This window comes from Clinocottus analis, unplaced genomic scaffold, assembly GCF_023055335.1.
Source record: "Clinocottus analis isolate CAN_PGR_092001 unplaced genomic scaffold, fCliAna1.0.p SCAF_17, whole genome shotgun sequence".
Classification (NCBI taxonomy): Eukaryota; Metazoa; Chordata; class Actinopteri; order Perciformes; family Cottidae; genus Clinocottus; species Clinocottus analis.
Genome location: NW_027175898.1, coordinates 243,648 through 260,136, shown reverse-complemented (window position 1 = coordinate 260,136; position 16,489 = coordinate 243,648). Strand labels below are relative to the sequence as shown.

The following is a 16,489-nucleotide window of genomic DNA, read 5'->3' as shown; positions in this document are numbered from 1 at the left end:
ACAGCCTGGCCCTGCACCTTCTAGAGGCTGTGGAGGCCCTCACCACTGAGGACTGACCCAGAGAGGGAGCGGGGAAGCCTTTTTTTCTTCATCTTTTTAATGAGTGGTCATAGTCATCAGGTGGAGAAAGGAAACCACAGAGAAATGGAAATGTGTGCTGCAGACTGATGGAGGTGCTGTATGTGTGGCGCCAGCAGATAGAACCCCCACCCCCTATCTAATCCAAACACTTCAGGATTTGAATTGTGGTGTCCAGAAGTCACATGCAGCATGTGACAGACGGTCCACAAAGAGAAAGCTAATGAACGCCTTCTCCCCACGGTCCATCGTCGAGCTGGAGATGTAGTGTTTCCAGCTCGTAGTAATACAACACCTTCGGCCTCACAACTGCAGTAGGCTGTGGGTGGATGTGATCGGCTTTTAACTTTTTTAATCCATATTTTTGGCGCATGTAACATAAATGATATTGGATACTTGTGTTATTGAAGAGTGTTTTTTGTGTTTCTCAAAAGCAAAGTTGTTTTTATTGAAAATTCTGATAATTGTATGCCATTAAAAATGTATTGCAAATGATTATAAATGAACTGCATGTCATAAAAAAATTTATATGGAATGCAGCAAAGTCCAGAAATAAAATGTTCAGTATAGTACCTCATAGAAAAATTAAATTAAATTAGGCATAGTATAGTATGTCATTTATTTATAATTTAGAGAATTGTTTTCCATACACCTTCAACTTTATTTGACCGTTTCCAAGGAACAGGATTTATTATATAGAGGTAAGCGTTTACAAGAACTCACGCACACCCAATATAGATTCTCTACTGTTGTCACATAGTGACACTCAGAGTAAAGCACTCCTCTCCTGTGTATTTACACATAAAAAAACAACTGATAAGCCACGTGAATGGCATCCCCTCTAAGAAAATACAAGTATTTCCATTCAACACACAGGAAGCCATCTTGCTCGTGCTCATGGGATGGTTTGGTGCAGTGACGATGCCAGACATCTTCATCGTGAAGCTCCCAGTCCGCACACAGAGGCGGGAGCGCTCTGAGGAAAAGAGGCTACCGCCTCATTGGGTCAATTAGGGGAAAAAACATCAAAGAATGAGACACGGACATTCAGCATTGTGGTTTTGGAAGTGCATAATACATTTCGGCCTGAAGACCATCGAGACAGAATGCTTTGCTATCTGCTATTAATTTTTCCCAAAGCCAGCCGCGTGCAAAGCTGCAGGACTCGGAGGGTCAAAAATGAAAGAAAGCACAGCTGATGGTGAAAGCTGGTCTCTGTTCAGCCTTCAAGAGGAACTTCACCCTGATGTTCACTGGTTGTCATGGTCAGTCAGTGAGCCTGTGAAACGATGGTCTGGCAGCGCGGGCACAGGCAGTCCGACGAGTCTGCGGTGTAGCGGCGGCACCGCGGGCACCTGGCGGCAGAGGTGAGCACCGCTGCTATGCTGTAGGCGCTGTCTTCTCGTATGACACCACCTGACCACAGAGAGATAACATGTATACGATCACAGAACTTAAATATAATAAGCTGTTCGAAACAATGGGAACTACAATTACCACCTTGTGGTTGTTAACCTCCTTCAACCACTATTAGTTTACATCAACGTCTGTACCAAAATATCATCATTTCCATCATTTATTTTATACTATTAAGACATTTGTGTGAGATCATAATTAGCGTATCAATTTTTCAGTTCTAGGCCAAAATGTGTTTGTTAGGTCGCAGTAACCTTTGACCTCCAAATTCTCATCAGTTCAATCCTCGAGTCCTAGGTGGACATTTGAGCCAAATCTGAGGAGAGTCACTCAGGAGGTTCCTGAGATATAGTGTTTATGAGATATACTCAAAGTCACAGTGACCTTGTCCTTTAACCTCCAAAACACAATCAGGTCATCCTTAAGTTTAGGGTGGCGTTTGTTCCAAATCTGAAGGAGCGCTCCTGAGATATCCCGTTCTCGAGACAGGGCACCCCGGACACGCGTTATTACACTATTGTTTGCCGTTGGTAGGGTAATAATAATGGTGCTGTGAGAAAGGTGTATTCAGACATGACACAAACTCTACTATCTCCCACTCCTGGGTGATTGCTCTCTGCAGCCATCTCTGCACTGGCTCAGAGCTGCCGTTCTCACCTTCCAGGTTGATGAGAAAGCTTCCATGGCTCAGCAGGGCTTCTGGGTGAAGGTCTCTGGGGAGCGTGCTGGTCAGGTTGACCCGCGCCGCTGTCATCAACTCGGCCAACTGGGAGGATGTGGAGGTGGCTTCCTCTTGGAGGGACTGGGAGAGAGGAGGAAGGTTATGAGACGCACAATATATAAATATCAGCATTTGGGGATTTGCAACGTCTGTGTAGCATATTTTATATGTCGTTCTTATCTAATTATGATAGATCAATAGTATTGTAAACATGGGTTACATTGCCTTTTAATGTTGCACCTTTTTATAAAGTTATGCCAGGTCACTTATCAGTACATGTTATGTATTATTATCATGTATATAGTACCTCATAGAAAAATTAGGTATGATGATGTACATTTCACATCATATTTAAACGCACATATATTATATATTTTTTATCATCATCATATGTGTGCATGACTTTAGCACCCTGGAAGTGATGACACATGATATGTGGAATTTCTCAAGGCTAGTCGAAACATTTGAGGAAGCCATCACTATACTTTAAATATTGTCCCATTGCCTCAGCAACATGTGCACAACATTTGATTTACCTCAATGAGCTCAAACAGCAAACCGGGTTCGATGGCAATGGTGAGGTCGTACCGAGCTGCATTTCTGCCCGGGATGGAAGACAGGAAGGAGTCCCTGATGGCACAGGCTCCCTCCACTGCCTCCTCTAATCCTGGGCGCCGCCACACCGAGCTGCTTTTGATCCAGCCACTCTTAAATAAGGTCTCCCCTTCTGCAAGAGAACACAAAATGTATTCAGAGGTGGTGCGGTTGAACATGTGTGTGAGCCTCACACAGACCGGCAAGCACGTACCGTCGTGTCCTGGAGCGTGCAGGTACACCTCTTCAGCTAGATGTGGCAGGATGGGAGCTATAGATCTGGTCACCCCATCAAGAATTTCCTCCAAAACGGTCTGGCATGATCTTCTGCCCAGCGAGTCCTCTGGATCACAGTATAACCTGATCAGAAGAGGCAGAATGAAAGGACCAGACAACGAAAGACGAGATACGAGAGTTTAAAAAGATACTTAATGGGCCTAGTTAAAAAAAAGTATATAAAAAATGGTGCTCTGATGCCACCGACAACAAAAATGTTTGTGTCAAAAACTGTCGTGAAATTAAATAGTAATATATTATTTTCTTTTAAACAACATCAACCAAATACGCATTCAATTGCATTCTTTTTCTGAAGTTTGATTTCATTATTCCAATTTGGTTTGTATGGAGAGAAAAAAAACACACAAATTGAATTACTCTCTATATTACATGCTCGGGGGATGTTTTCTTACAGTCAATGTCAATGATTAGGAACAACATTGAGTTTGATGCATTGTATTAAATGCTTTATAGTTTATACAGCAGTAAAGCCCCTAGTGGACACCATGAGAATAGCATGTTAGCCCCGTCCGTAATGGTGTGTTCACACCAAAAGCGTTGCGAAATATTTGCGAAAGTAGATTACATTTAGAGTCAATGCACAGACGCGAATGGTTGCGAATAAAACAATTTTTCGCCCGAGCGGTGCAAATAACACGAAAAAGCATTACGAATATTCGCGCAAGTAGATTACTGATGAAAAAATTAAGAAAGCCCAAATTGTCTCTGATGAGGCCACGAGGGGTGAAGCTCAGTAAAGCGATTGGAAAAATACAAGCACAGCTTTTTTTTTGTGACCTTCACCTGTCTTTGATGATGCTGAAATAGAAGCTGGAGAGATCTCTGGTGATGAAAGCTTGGAGGACACGGATGGCCCTGCCGGCGTCAAACTCACTGTAGGCGTCTGTCAACTGAACACACGCACACGCACACGCACACGCACACACACACACAGTCAACGGCTATGCTCATACTGATCGTGGTTACATGCATTCGAATTACTGGCTTAATCGGACTGAAACACCTTTGTTCGAATGATTGCGGTCCGAACGCGATCCGATTAACACCCCTGGATAACTCGATCTGACTATCTGACGATCTGATAATTTGGAAATTGCGGCATGTAAACGATGAATTGGATTAGGAACTGGACGATGCGTCTTTGCACATGCTCAAGATTGCGCCGCCCTCCTCCCTCCCTTCCAGGTCTTGACCCGGAAGTCGAAAGAGACGATGAGTGTGCCGGAAGCCGGCCAGCAAAAACGAACAAACGTAAAAGTCGGGTTACGAGCCGATACTACCTTCAGTGGGTGTCCCCGCTAGCTCACTGCTGTAGCCAGCTTGCGCTGCTGCTCGTTCCCTGTTTGCTCTCCGCTAGCTCCCCGACAACCACCGAAGGTAGCAGGGTTCTCTGAATTATGAAGAGTAAAAAGGTCAAGCAGAGATGGCTGTATCACCACTCGATGTGATGAAAACAGCGCCACCTATCGTATCGGATATGACATGCCAATGATTCGATTTATTCACTGCCATGTATATTAGGATAATAGCAGTTGCCCCGAAAGATAGTATAGTCTGACTAAAGCAAAAGAATTGATATCATGTAAACGCACTGACTGTTGGAACCGAGAGGAAACCGTCGCGCACCTAGACACACCTTGATGCTGTACTCGCGGAGCTGGTGCAACATGTACTGATCGATGTAGTGCATCTCTTTGGGGTCCACGGCCTGCACACGCGGGTCGAAGCCCTGCAGGTTGCCGAGTAGGAACCTCAGGGTGTTCCTCAGCTGAAAAGGTAAAAACAGGCACACAGTGTGAAAGCCTGGTAAAAGGTAACGGGCCACTTTGGACCATGTCCTCGCGGCTCTGGTACCTTGCCGATGCTGTCTTTGGCTGAGTTGAGCGCCATGGGTCCGATCTGAACCTCAGAGAAGACGTTGGACTCCGCCACCCACCAACGCAACACGTCTGCCCCGTAGGCCGGCACACTGGGGTCCTGAAAAGGTCGGGGCATGTGAGGAAAAAGTGTGCATGAGGACCAATCACTTGGTGATTACAGAAAGCTGTTCTTTTCTTCGTAAGACCAAATCTAAACCTATTTATATTGCAAAACAATTTCTCAGAGATTTCACCGTCTCTACCTACTTTCCCTCCATTAATAACGACATCAGGATCCACAACGTTGCCCAGAGACTTGGACATCTTTTCTCCTTTTTCCGTAACAGCGAAGCCATGGACCACCAGAGACCTGCACACACAAACACACTATATCAGCAAAAATAGGATATTGTATTTATTACTCTTAAGTTGAAAATGTTAAAATGTATATGTTTTGGCCTAGAAATGTCATTCCAAACTATTTTTAGCGGTGTGCTATACTTTTGAAAACACAAAACTGAAACGTACAGTGACACGAGGGCACTTACTTGTAAGGGGCTTTGTTTCTGATGGCTACACTGGTGAGCAGCGAGGACTGAAACCAGCCTCCAATCTGGTCCTTCCCTTCCACATATGCGTCTGCCCTCGTGTCAGACTCTGGAGGATTAGGGTCGCAGAGAAAAGGAGGTTATTTCGACAGTCACACGGGTTCCATGAACAAAACGGTTAGTGCCCGCGAAGACCGGCCCAGAGGAGAGAAACGTCTGGAAAAGACTTGAGAGATCAGCCAGTGTTAGTGTTGGACATTCAACAATTTAGCATGTGTGCACTCAAAGGTGACCACAGCTGAAGACTCAATAAGCATGCCTTGTTCAAAACAGCCCAAAGTAGCCATGGCATCACAGCACGGCTTTGAGCTTTGTCCACCTCCATCCTGAATCCATCCGACAGACGAGACAAAAAGACAGAGTTGCAAAGTGCAGAGTTTGAGGCCATTCCTGGAAAAAGAAACAAACTGCCACAAAGAGAAAGAGAGGAGAGAAAAAGAAGGAGAGTGCATCCACATTTTGGTGTCCATAAATATTCGTCACAGCACTTTCACACGTGCTGTGACGAGCATTAATCAATATGCTGAACTGAAGGACCTCCAGTATTTGGGTGTAAGAGAGGGAAGATGAGACCTGGAGGACATTTGCAAGCAGACAGACAAACAGGACGAAGAAACGGAGACGGAGAGGGACAAAGACACAGCTAAGACAGATGTGCAGGATGGTGATCAGACAACCTTTGACCAGAGGTTTGCGGAGCGGAGCAGGGAGCCAGCTGAGATGCGACTCGGGCTCCTCAAAGTCTACCTCCATCTCCTCTGGGAAATGACAACACAAAAGCAAACGCCGACCGTGATCGACTTCCCCTCACAAAGTCATGTGGTCTCGGACAAGCATTAAAAGGGAATGGGTTTTGGTCAACGAGGTGCACACAAAACACACTTGCCCAAAGAAGCCTTGAGAGGCAAATAACAAGAACAACATATTGAGGTGATCCATTTTCTCAGTGGGATGTGAATAGTTCTATCTTGTATCTAGTAGTTTATGACTTCATAGGGTTTTGGTGGGAAAATCGCAGGAGCTACTTTTTGTTTTTACACTTATAAAAAAGGTGAAGAAATGTTTGTTGTTGGAATACTAATTTCCGCCACACGAGGCTGTTCCAAAAAGGACAACAAGCATTCCTGTTTTCTTCCAGGTGAGTTTTCATTTCCACACCTTCCCATACTTTTATTTTTTATTTTTATTTATTTAACCTTTATTTAACCAGGAAGTCCCATTGAGATTAAAAAAAAAAAAAAAAAAATTTCGAGGGAGACCTGGCCAAGACAGGCAGCAGCATAAAAAACACATAGTTACAGTCAGAAAACACAGAACAAGACGAGTTAAAAGAACTAAAAACTAAGAGACAGTGACGTAATGAGTCAATTCAGGAAACATGTACATACTTGTGAACCAGGCTCAATTTCTTTGATTATAGATTTAAAAGCAGTCAGTGTTATCGATTCTTTGATTTTTAAAACATTCAGCAACATATTCCATTTTGAGGGGGCACAGTACACAAAAGCTCTCTTTCCCATTTCCGTTCTAGCCTTTGGGACAGTGAGCATTAAAAAATCCTGTGAGCGTAGAGAGTACTGCCCGACACATCTCTGTAATATATAAACGCACAGGTGGCTTGGGAGCAGACCAAGGATTGCTTTGTAAATTAAAATGTACCAATGACACAGCCTATGGGTTGCCAAACCATCCCACCTGAGAGTATAACTCACAATGGTGAGTAAGCACTTTACAATTGGTAATGAACCGCAGTGAGGCATGGTAAGCTGCGTCCACCCTACGCAGACAGTCAGCAGAGGCATGCATATAAAGAAGATCACCATAGTCCAACACTGGTAAAAAAAAGTAGCAGAAACTAATCACTTCTTTACATTATTTACTTAACATAAAACATATACTGTACGTAGCTGGTGTTTACATTTTGTGGAGAAATGAAACTCACATGGAAGTGGCCCACTGCCTGGGTCAGTGGTGCACATCGGCCTCCTGTGGCCGAAAGGAGCATTACAACAACAAACACTTTTTTTCACCCGCAAACTTTTAAAAAAAAATCCGTTTCCACAGTTGAAAAAATAAAGTAACTTGGGTAACCAAGGCTACCAGACTAACTCTGTTTCTGCTGTAAAAAGTTTTACGGTGGATATTTGTGAACCGGGCCCCCGTGATATAAATGTTTCCTGTCCTACTAGCGTTACAGACAGAAAGAACGGTGACCTGAGGCCTGTTTTTTGCACCTGGTTTACTGAGTTAGCTGGATAATTTTGAGGATGAGATGATGCATGTCAGGCTTTTCGGTTTTTCGAAGCAAGCTTAGAAAAATCACCGTAGCAACACGTTGAAATCCCTTAACCTGATCCCGAGCAGGTTTAGTGAAAGTTCACTGGATAAGTTGGCAAGTCCCACTGGACAAAAAGCAGCTCCCTTCCTCATTGATGAAGGAGTGATATTAATTATATTGGTTTTATAATCCGTTCTTACATCATGATGACTTCATATGAGCGCTATCGATTGTGCCAACAAGGAATCATTATTTACGAGACTTTCTAGAGCCGTACATTTGAACACCACACGGCGCAGCTGAGCGTTGGCCATCTCCCATACTGTACACATACAGTATGCAAACTGGATCACAGAAGGATTGTGTAAAAAAAAAAGCGCAAAGCCACAGCTCACCTTTTTGCGAGTTTGATGCGGAGAACATTGTGAAAGCTGCTGCATGTTGTGCTGTTCATAAGTTTTATTTAGCGCTTAAGAAACTTATGGATGTGTTGAAAGCACTCATAATATTATTATTACACCATGCATATCAATATTGTAGAAAATTATTACGGTGACTCATGATAAGAAGAATACAGAGAATCACACACAATTTCTTTTTACTGCTTCAATTGATTGAATTTCAGATAATACATGATAATAATATTATTATTAATGATAATAATACATACATACTGAGGAACATACATATATTCAAACTCCTAGTTATATGGTAATCTACACACATACATGAATATACGCATATATAGTACATCATACATGCATACAGTGTCCTCATAAGTATATATTAATTTGTACACTACTGCCAGCAGGCACATTTAAATAAATATAATCTGATTGATTTGGGTGATGAGGCACTCCTCACCACTGTGACAGAGGCAAAATTAGCCAATATATTTTCCCAACACTGACGCATTTACTTGTCTGATATTTTGCGACACTTATTTGATTCCAGCCCGACCAGTACAGGCGGCGTTATGCTCCGTTCACAACAGGAAGTGTTGTAAATATTCGCTACGCTTTGAATGTGAACGCACCATTAGACTTTGCCATCATTACGGGCTTAAATTCATCATATGTAGTCATGATCATCTCATGTTCCTCAGCGGAGAAAAGAGACACTCTTTCTCTGATCTTATTTGGTATTGTAGCAAGAGAATATTATAAATTTGGCGTTCAACTTTTCTCCCTTCTAAAGAGGAGCAAGTACGCGCAATTATCCTAGGGACTGACGTCTGGTTAGAATTAACAAGACCGTTTGTGGGCGGGTCAACCTTTGAAAAACCAAGTAATCCTGATCATCTTGGTAATTTAAGCCGGATAATCGAACATTTGATCGCCTTTGTTGAACCACGTACAAAAAATAGTGCCCTGCTCTGCTGAGGCTGCGCTTCCTTTCTAATCCGTGTTTTGGGGGCAACTTCTGCTTACAATACACTTTCCAAAGCAACTTAATGAGTAGACAGTGTGAATGTGTGTAAGTAGCTTTCTCTCCAATAAAACTAATGAAAGGAGAGTTGATTAAAGGCATTTGGAAAGGTGGCAGTCATTGAAGTCATTGCTCTGAGAACAACCCTGATGACTGTTGATACAGAGACAGAAAAGTGGAGGAGCAATATCCTCACGTCTACGTACAATATTAACTTCCTTGTAGATTGTGAAAACTGGATGAGAGAGAATGAATGTTTTTTTAGAGGTAGATTTTGACAGTATTTCACAGTCACCGACCTTCTAGCACAGCGGCCCATGAAGCTCCGCTGTCAAACCAGATGTCCAAGACGTCTTCTCCACGAACGTAGTCCATCACTGGACCAGCTTTAGTCTGATAAGTACACGCAATAGAAAAAATGCTGATTAGTCGGCCGGCCGGCAAAAAGCAGATGACACTCAAACTGCTTAACTGTGACTAAGTGTTCCTGCTGGGAAGGTAGAGTTCAGTGGTAGATCTGACATGTTCACCAACACAATGAGCAAGAGAAAAGAAGCCAGTTGGACTTTGTTACTTTTATATGTGTAGCTCAATCATCTTAACTAAGTGTTTTTAAAAACATTTTTAATACGTTCTTCTGAGCTCTGGTTATCTTGTGATGGTCATTAGTTAGAGCTTTTGACATTTCGTGCAACAAACGACCAACAGACTAACGTTGCACAGTATACAAATACTAAAAAAGTACCGCGCTACCCGTACAATAAAAACGATACGAATTTGCATATTTTAAGTATCGGTACTTTCTCAAAATAGTGCTTCCATAAACTGCTCTGTTCTCTTCCATGCTGCATGCAGAGAGTGCATGGAAACGGAGCTCAGAGGGGCGGGGCTTAGGCTCCGGCTCAGACGACGGAGCAGAGCAGCAGCAGCGCTCACAGCCACTGACCGGGGGAGACATGGCCTGAGCTCAGGAGCTTTTGCCGACCGTCCTCTGCTTGTAGAAAAAAAAGACGCCAGGAGTGTAATCTGGAGATACTTTGGATACAGTGCAGACTGTAAGGGAAAGCCCACTGACACCGATAGTGGGCTTAAACGTGTCTATAAAACGTGCTTTACAGCAACACAGACAAAAGGGAGGTAACACAACAAACATGGCCAAGCACCTTTCAAGTAGACAGCCCAAACTTTTTAAAGAGTTTAACGAACATCAGGTAAGCAAATGTAATTATAAACATAAAAAACCCCAAGCTCGCCCATATACAGCCACGAGTAGCATTAGCCTAGTTTGACTACAAGCATCTATGATCATGAGGTCAGAATGCACACGAAAGTGTAGCAAATGAAACACAATTGATGCAAAATGGTGACATGGTGGTGAAGCCTGGAGGTGGATCTTGGGCTAATTAGTACAATTTTATCAATAAGTGCATTTTTCAATAAAGGGGAGAAATTACCCTTTAATTATGTGTCAATCTTTAATGTACCCATATGATAGCTTTAGGTTTTTTTCACCTCAAACACACATCTGTAAAATTAGTAGTAGTAGTAGTAGTAGTAGTAGTAGTAGTAGTAGTAGTAGTAGTATGGAGTATTATTATCTACAATTGCTCATACTTATAGAAATAACTATGTAGTCATCCGGACAATAGACCTACATAGTCGTGTATAATCAATGCTATGATAGCAGCATGTAGTTTTCATTAATATCTTGCTGTATGCGAATACTAATATTAATGCCATTTGTCAAGTGTTCAAAAAGCTGGGCAGAAACAAGCTGGTCAAAAAGGGAACCATACAGATGTTTTATTTATCACTATTATAGATAAATATACCAGCATCGTATCGTATTTATGGTATCGTATCGAATTCTAGTATCGTATTGTAAGTATCGGTATCGTGATATTTATGGCAGGTATCGTATCGAAGTCATAATTTTGGTATCGTGACAACCCTACAACAGACATTTACAAGTGTTATAATGCTGCGTGGGAATCTTCACTTCTGTAAAGAACTTATTTTTGCCTTTCTTTAAGAGGTGGGAGGGAGGGAAGTAACTCAAAATAATGAATCAATGCCAAAACAGCTCTCAGTAATCAGTGTCCACTCTTGCCAAAAAGAGGCATTAATAATTATAATATTCATCATACTAGAAGGGTTCCCTTACCATGGATGATATCATGAAATACATTATCTCCTATTCTGTTTACCTCACAGACACACTGACACTCATGCAGCACACTCACGTTCTTGAGCACTTTTTCTGGCAGCAAAGTTTCAATAGGAAGCTCCCACCAACAGTCACTGCCTTTTTCTTTGAAGAGCTCTGCTACATGGGACACTGTGTGTCTGCAGAGACAGGAAGGAGGTTTAGGAGAAGAAAAAGAAGAAGAAGAAGAAGAAGAAGAAGAAGAAGAAGAAGAAGAAGAAGAAGAAGAAGAAGAAGACATTTACAAAAAGGCTTTACATGGTTGAGCCAGGAACAAAACATGTCAAGACTGCTATCAAATTTAAATTGAGTATGACAGAAGTATGTGTGTATGTGTATCAGCCTACTTGTTGATGAGAGCCTCTCCCGTCTCTCTGTGGTAGAAGACTGGGATCGGGACACCCCAGCTTCGCTGCCTGGAGATGCACCAGTACGTCCGTCTGTCCAGCATGGTTAGCAGACTGCCCCTCGCCGACTCTGGCAAAACACGTACCTTCTGCAGTGCCTCCTACACACACACACGCACACACACAGAGAGTATTTCTCCAGCAAATACAAGCTCAACACAAACAAAAAATATGTTTTCAGCTTTACCTTGGCCTTGTCTTTAAGTGAAGCTGTGTTGATAAACCACTGTTTACTAGGCCTGATGACGACGGGCTGCTTGGTCCTCCAGTCATACGGGTAGCTGTGGACGAACTGCTCCTCCTTCACCAGAGCGCCACACTCCGCCAACATGCAGATCACTAACACAAAAACACAGTGCACAGACAGAGATGTGAAAACACAACAACACATGCACTCGCCACTCACCCACACCCCACACGAGCTAAGTAAGTGTGTCCCCTCTCTCCGTTGTTATTCTGGACCTTTGTCAGTGCCTTCTGTCATCACAGACAGATTCTGTAGCTCAGGGCCAGCCAGGTCTGTAAACTTGCCGTCCTCGTCCACCATGCACTCCTGTGGGGGAAGAAAAGCACCCATAGTTACATAGAGATGCTTCACTTCTTTGACCTTGATTAAATGACTGAATAAAAGAACTATCAAAATTGTCGCTTTCTTGCATGGGAGAAGCTTTTCTCCATTCACTTAGAGATTTAAAAAAAAAATGAACGTACCACAGATAGTTTAAACTGCGATGCCACACTGTAGTCCTCCATCCCGTGAGCTGGCGCCGTGTGGACCAATCCCGTTCCTTTCCCCATAGTCACGTGATTGGCCGGCAATAGCGGCACTTCCTTGCCAGGAATTGTCGGATGTTTGCAGATCCCGCCCTCAAGTTGGGAGCCTTGCAACAGAGGGACAAGAGGACATCAGGGTGTTTATGTTTGGCACTGACAAGAAGAGTGTGTGTGTGTGTGTGTGTGTGTGTGTGTGTGTGTTTGTGTGTGTTACCTGTTAATGTAACTACACTCTCCAGCTCTGTGGCCAGCAGTGCTGCTACGCTGGCTGTGTGCTCAGTGGCCACCAACAACAGCTGAGAGTTGTCCGCCCTCTTCACCACCGAGTACCTGCAAACAACAGGGACGCAAGTACTTTAAAAAGGTTTAAAAAGTTAAAAGTTCTAACTCCTAAACTCCGACACCGGTAACAGCCTCAGAAATCCAGCAATGGTCCGACTCCATCAAGCAATCACGGCACAAAACAACAAGGCTGTTCTGTCCCTCCACCATGTCTCTGCTCCTGGTAATCCTCAATACAGATGTGTGTTAGGTCAGAAAACACAGAGTTGATGGGAAATGTGGTTTTAGAAACACCTCTGAAATAAAGAAATGGCATAGCAGTAATTGTAAAAGACTGAAGATCACAAAATATCTGGGCTTGAGATGATTTAGTAAATTAATCAATTAGTGATCCAGCAAGAAATTGATGTGCAAATTCAGATAATTGATTTTAAGAATGTAAGCAATGTTCCTAATCTTTTGTTTTAGCCTCTGAAATGTGAATATTTGCTGGTTTTCTTGGTTTTGTATAATAACAAACATACTATAATTGAGTTTTAGACTGCTAGTCGCTATATAACTTTTATGGAGTGCTGCTGCTACTCACTGGGTGTTGGGCATGTAGCAGACGGCTTGGTTGGTGGGAATTGTCCAGGGCTGTGTGGTCCACACCAACGCAGAGACAACACTCTCTAATCCTGCTGACACACACAAACACACACACTTAATTCAGCTTTTGAAAAAATATTACACTTGTGACCGTGTGTGTGTGTGTGTGTGTGTGTGTGTGTGTGTGTGTGTGTGTGTGTGTGTGTGTGTGTGTGTGTGTGTGTGACACCGTGTGTGCGTGTGTGTGTCTCTTACCCTCTGAAACCATCTCGGGTGGCACTGTGCTCAGGGGGAATGTGGCGTAGATGGCTCTGCTTACGTGCTCATGGTTGTACTCCAACTCGGCCTCTGCTAAGGCCGTTCTATAGGAGACAGAGACCGAATCAAAGCAGACCACAGTGGCCAAGTCAATGATCATATGCTGATTTAGAACAGATTCTAAATACTGAGGCCCCTATGCAGCGGCCTCTGGATCAGCAAACCCACTCACCTTGATGAGGGCGACCAGAAGACTGGCTTGTAGTCCTGGTAGATGAACCCCTGAAAACCACAAAGAAGAAAAATCATTATTAGACTCTCTGGAAAAAAAAAAGATGAGCTACCGAGAACACAAAATTCAATTTTAATGCCATTCCTGTGAAGTAATCCCCTATTACAATAACTAGTATAGTACTAGTAAGGTTATTGAGTCTTTTCATGATGCCGAACGAGTGTTTGCAGAGTAGCACACCTTGCCGTGCATCTCCTGGAAGACTTTCAACTGAGCAGCCTCGTAGGCCCCGTCATACGTGTAGTAGCACTGATCCCAGTCCGCCATCAACCCCCAGCGCCGGAAGGCAGCCTTCTGGCGAGCTATGGCCTCCTCCGCGAACTGCCGTGCTGCTTGGGAGGAAAACATTACAGCAGCTGCGGAAAAAAACAAACCACACAGAGGTCACGTCTGTCCAGCTGTCTGTCCGTCTCTACCTTTCTGTCTGATCTCCAGGGGGCTAAGGCCGCTGGTCCCCAACTCTCCCAGAGCCTTCAGCTCGATGGGCAAGCCATGGCAGTCCCACCCTGGAATGTAGTGGACCTGCCGCCCCCGCAGCATCTCAAAGCGGTTTCGGATATCCTTCAGGATCTGGACCAAGCAAGACATGTTTGTTTATTTCGGCAGTGGCGTTAATACCCAGGAAGCTTAGAGCTCTGACAACAACAAGGATGTAATGGTGTCGACGACTGTCAAAAGGTTGTCATGCACCATAACAGAAGGGAATATCTGAAAGATGACAAAGAGGCTGTTAACGGATCACCTTGTTGAGTGCATGTCCGACATGTGGGTCTCCATTGGCATACGGGGGTCCATCGTGGAGGCAGAACTCCTTCTTGGCCTTCCTCTCTCTTTGCCAGGAGTACAAGTCTGCAAAGCCACAGTCCTGCAGAAAGTGGTGAGAATTTATATTTTTCAAGTGACAAAAAACAATGCATCATGCAGACTGTGAGACAGTTTATCTAAGTAATGACGCACACCAAGAGTCACTTATTATGCGACACCTATCCATGCCGATCTGAATAGAAAACCTCAAGAGTTGTTGTTCGTCCTACCTGCTGGATCTGCAGTTCTCGGTCCAACAACTTCTGTCCTGTCAGCCTCATTGGGAACTCGGACTGGGGGAGGAGCACCGTGTCTCTGTACAGCCCCTGAGCGGGCTGAGCGCTGACTTCGCCTGGACTGACCCCATGACAGCGACTGGAGCTGAAGGGGAGAGCCGGGTGGAGGAGGCCGCCTCCCCGATGTAGCCTCCGTCCCCATCTCGCGAGCGCCTGGCTTACTGCCGAAACCCGGCACAGCAGCATGAAGAACCTGCGTGGAGAGGAAAGGCACAAAAAAGTGAAGACTGTCTGCTTGTTTCTGAGTTGTGACACTTAGAAGTTATCGCTGTGTTACATTCCGCCCTTTGCGCAATGTTTGTTTGTTCCGGAAGAAATTGAAGCGAGGACAAGTACGGGAACTGCCTTGGGTCAAACATCTTCTTCTTCTTCTTCTTTGAGGTTTATTGGCGGTTGGCTAACAACTGTTCGGTGCATTACCGCCACCAACTGATATGGAGTGTGGGTCAGGCTGTCTATTACTTGCCCTATAAAAAAACAAACTCTACTAAATAAAATAATGACTCACAAAACACCAACCACAATCAAAAATTAAACAAATACATACATACATACATACATACATACATACATACATACATACATACATACATACATACATACATACATACATGCATACATACATTATTTTATCTAACCCTCTGAATACACTGGATTTAATTGAATTTCCGTTTGCATTTAATCTAATCTCTGAATACACCGCATACATATTTGTTATGTATATGTTTCTATGCATATGTTTATATGTATGTGTGTAGACCACAGGTATATGTGTATATATATATGTATATATATGTGTATATATATATATATATGTATATATATATATGTATATATTCATTTCATATGCTTACATATATATATTTATTTCTTATTTTTGTATATATCTGTTATCCCTGTTCCTGTTATTATTTATTTGATTTGATTTATGTGTTTAGCTTAGTTTATTTCATTGGATGTCTGTAAGTGTGGGATGCTGCTACTCTGACAAAAAAAAATTCTCCTTGGAGATTAATAAAGTACTTTTCAATCATTCATTCATTCATTCATTCATACATACATACACACATATGTATATATATATATATATATATATATATATATATATATATATATATATATATATACATATATATATATATATATACATACATATATATATACATATGTGTGTATATATGTATATATATATGTGTATATATATATATATATATATATATATATATATATACATAAATATATATATATATATATATATATATATATATATATATATATATATATATACACACACACATACATA

General features: G+C 42.7%; 1 protein-coding gene across 3 annotated transcripts; it reads right to left on the bottom strand.

Moving 5' to 3' along the window:
• Positions 1–715: 715 nt before the first annotated feature.
• On the bottom strand, positions 716–15,533 carry iars2 (isoleucyl-tRNA synthetase 2, mitochondrial). 3 transcript variants are annotated; one of them, XM_068580839.1, is made up of 24 exons: positions 15,121–15,533; positions 14,829–14,951; positions 14,503–14,656; positions 14,267–14,415; positions 14,027–14,076; positions 13,792–13,898; positions 13,535–13,628; positions 12,881–12,996; positions 12,604–12,773; positions 12,355–12,445; positions 12,080–12,231; positions 11,833–11,993; positions 11,523–11,625; positions 9,579–9,672; positions 6,251–6,331; positions 5,514–5,622; positions 5,233–5,335; positions 4,961–5,083; positions 4,743–4,874; positions 3,890–3,996; positions 3,024–3,169; positions 2,752–2,942; positions 2,152–2,296; positions 716–1,494 (listed from the first exon to the last, which is right to left on the bottom strand). In XM_068580839.1, the coding sequence occupies exons 1-24, from the start codon at positions 15,370–15,372 to the stop codon at positions 1,349–1,351; spliced, it is 3,099 nt and encodes a 1,032-aa protein (XP_068436940.1). In that variant the 5' UTR covers positions 15,373–15,533; the 3' UTR covers positions 716–1,348. The 3 variants fall into 3 exon arrangements, with proteins under 3 accessions (XP_068436940.1, XP_068436941.1, XP_068436942.1); XM_068580840.1 differs by having other exon boundaries at positions 13,535–13,625; XM_068580841.1 differs by lacking the exon at positions 6,251–6,331 and having other exon boundaries at positions 15,121–15,532.
• Between the last annotated feature and the right edge of the window lie 956 nt (positions 15,534–16,489).

Excerpts from the sequence above, each read along its gene's own strand:
- iars2 (XM_068580839.1), bottom strand. The coding sequence starts at position 15,372 with ATGCTGCTGTGCCGGGTTTCGGCAGTAAGCCAGGCGCTCGCGAGATGG. Across the intron at positions 12,774-12,880 it reads GAGTGTAGTTACATTAACAG|GCTCCCAACTTGAGGGCGGG; the intron begins GTAACACACACA and ends CTCTGTTGCAAG. Across the intron at positions 12,232-12,354 it reads GACAGAAGGCACTGACAAAG|TGATCTGCATGTTGGCGGAG; the intron begins GTCCAGAATAAC and ends TTTTTGTGTTAG.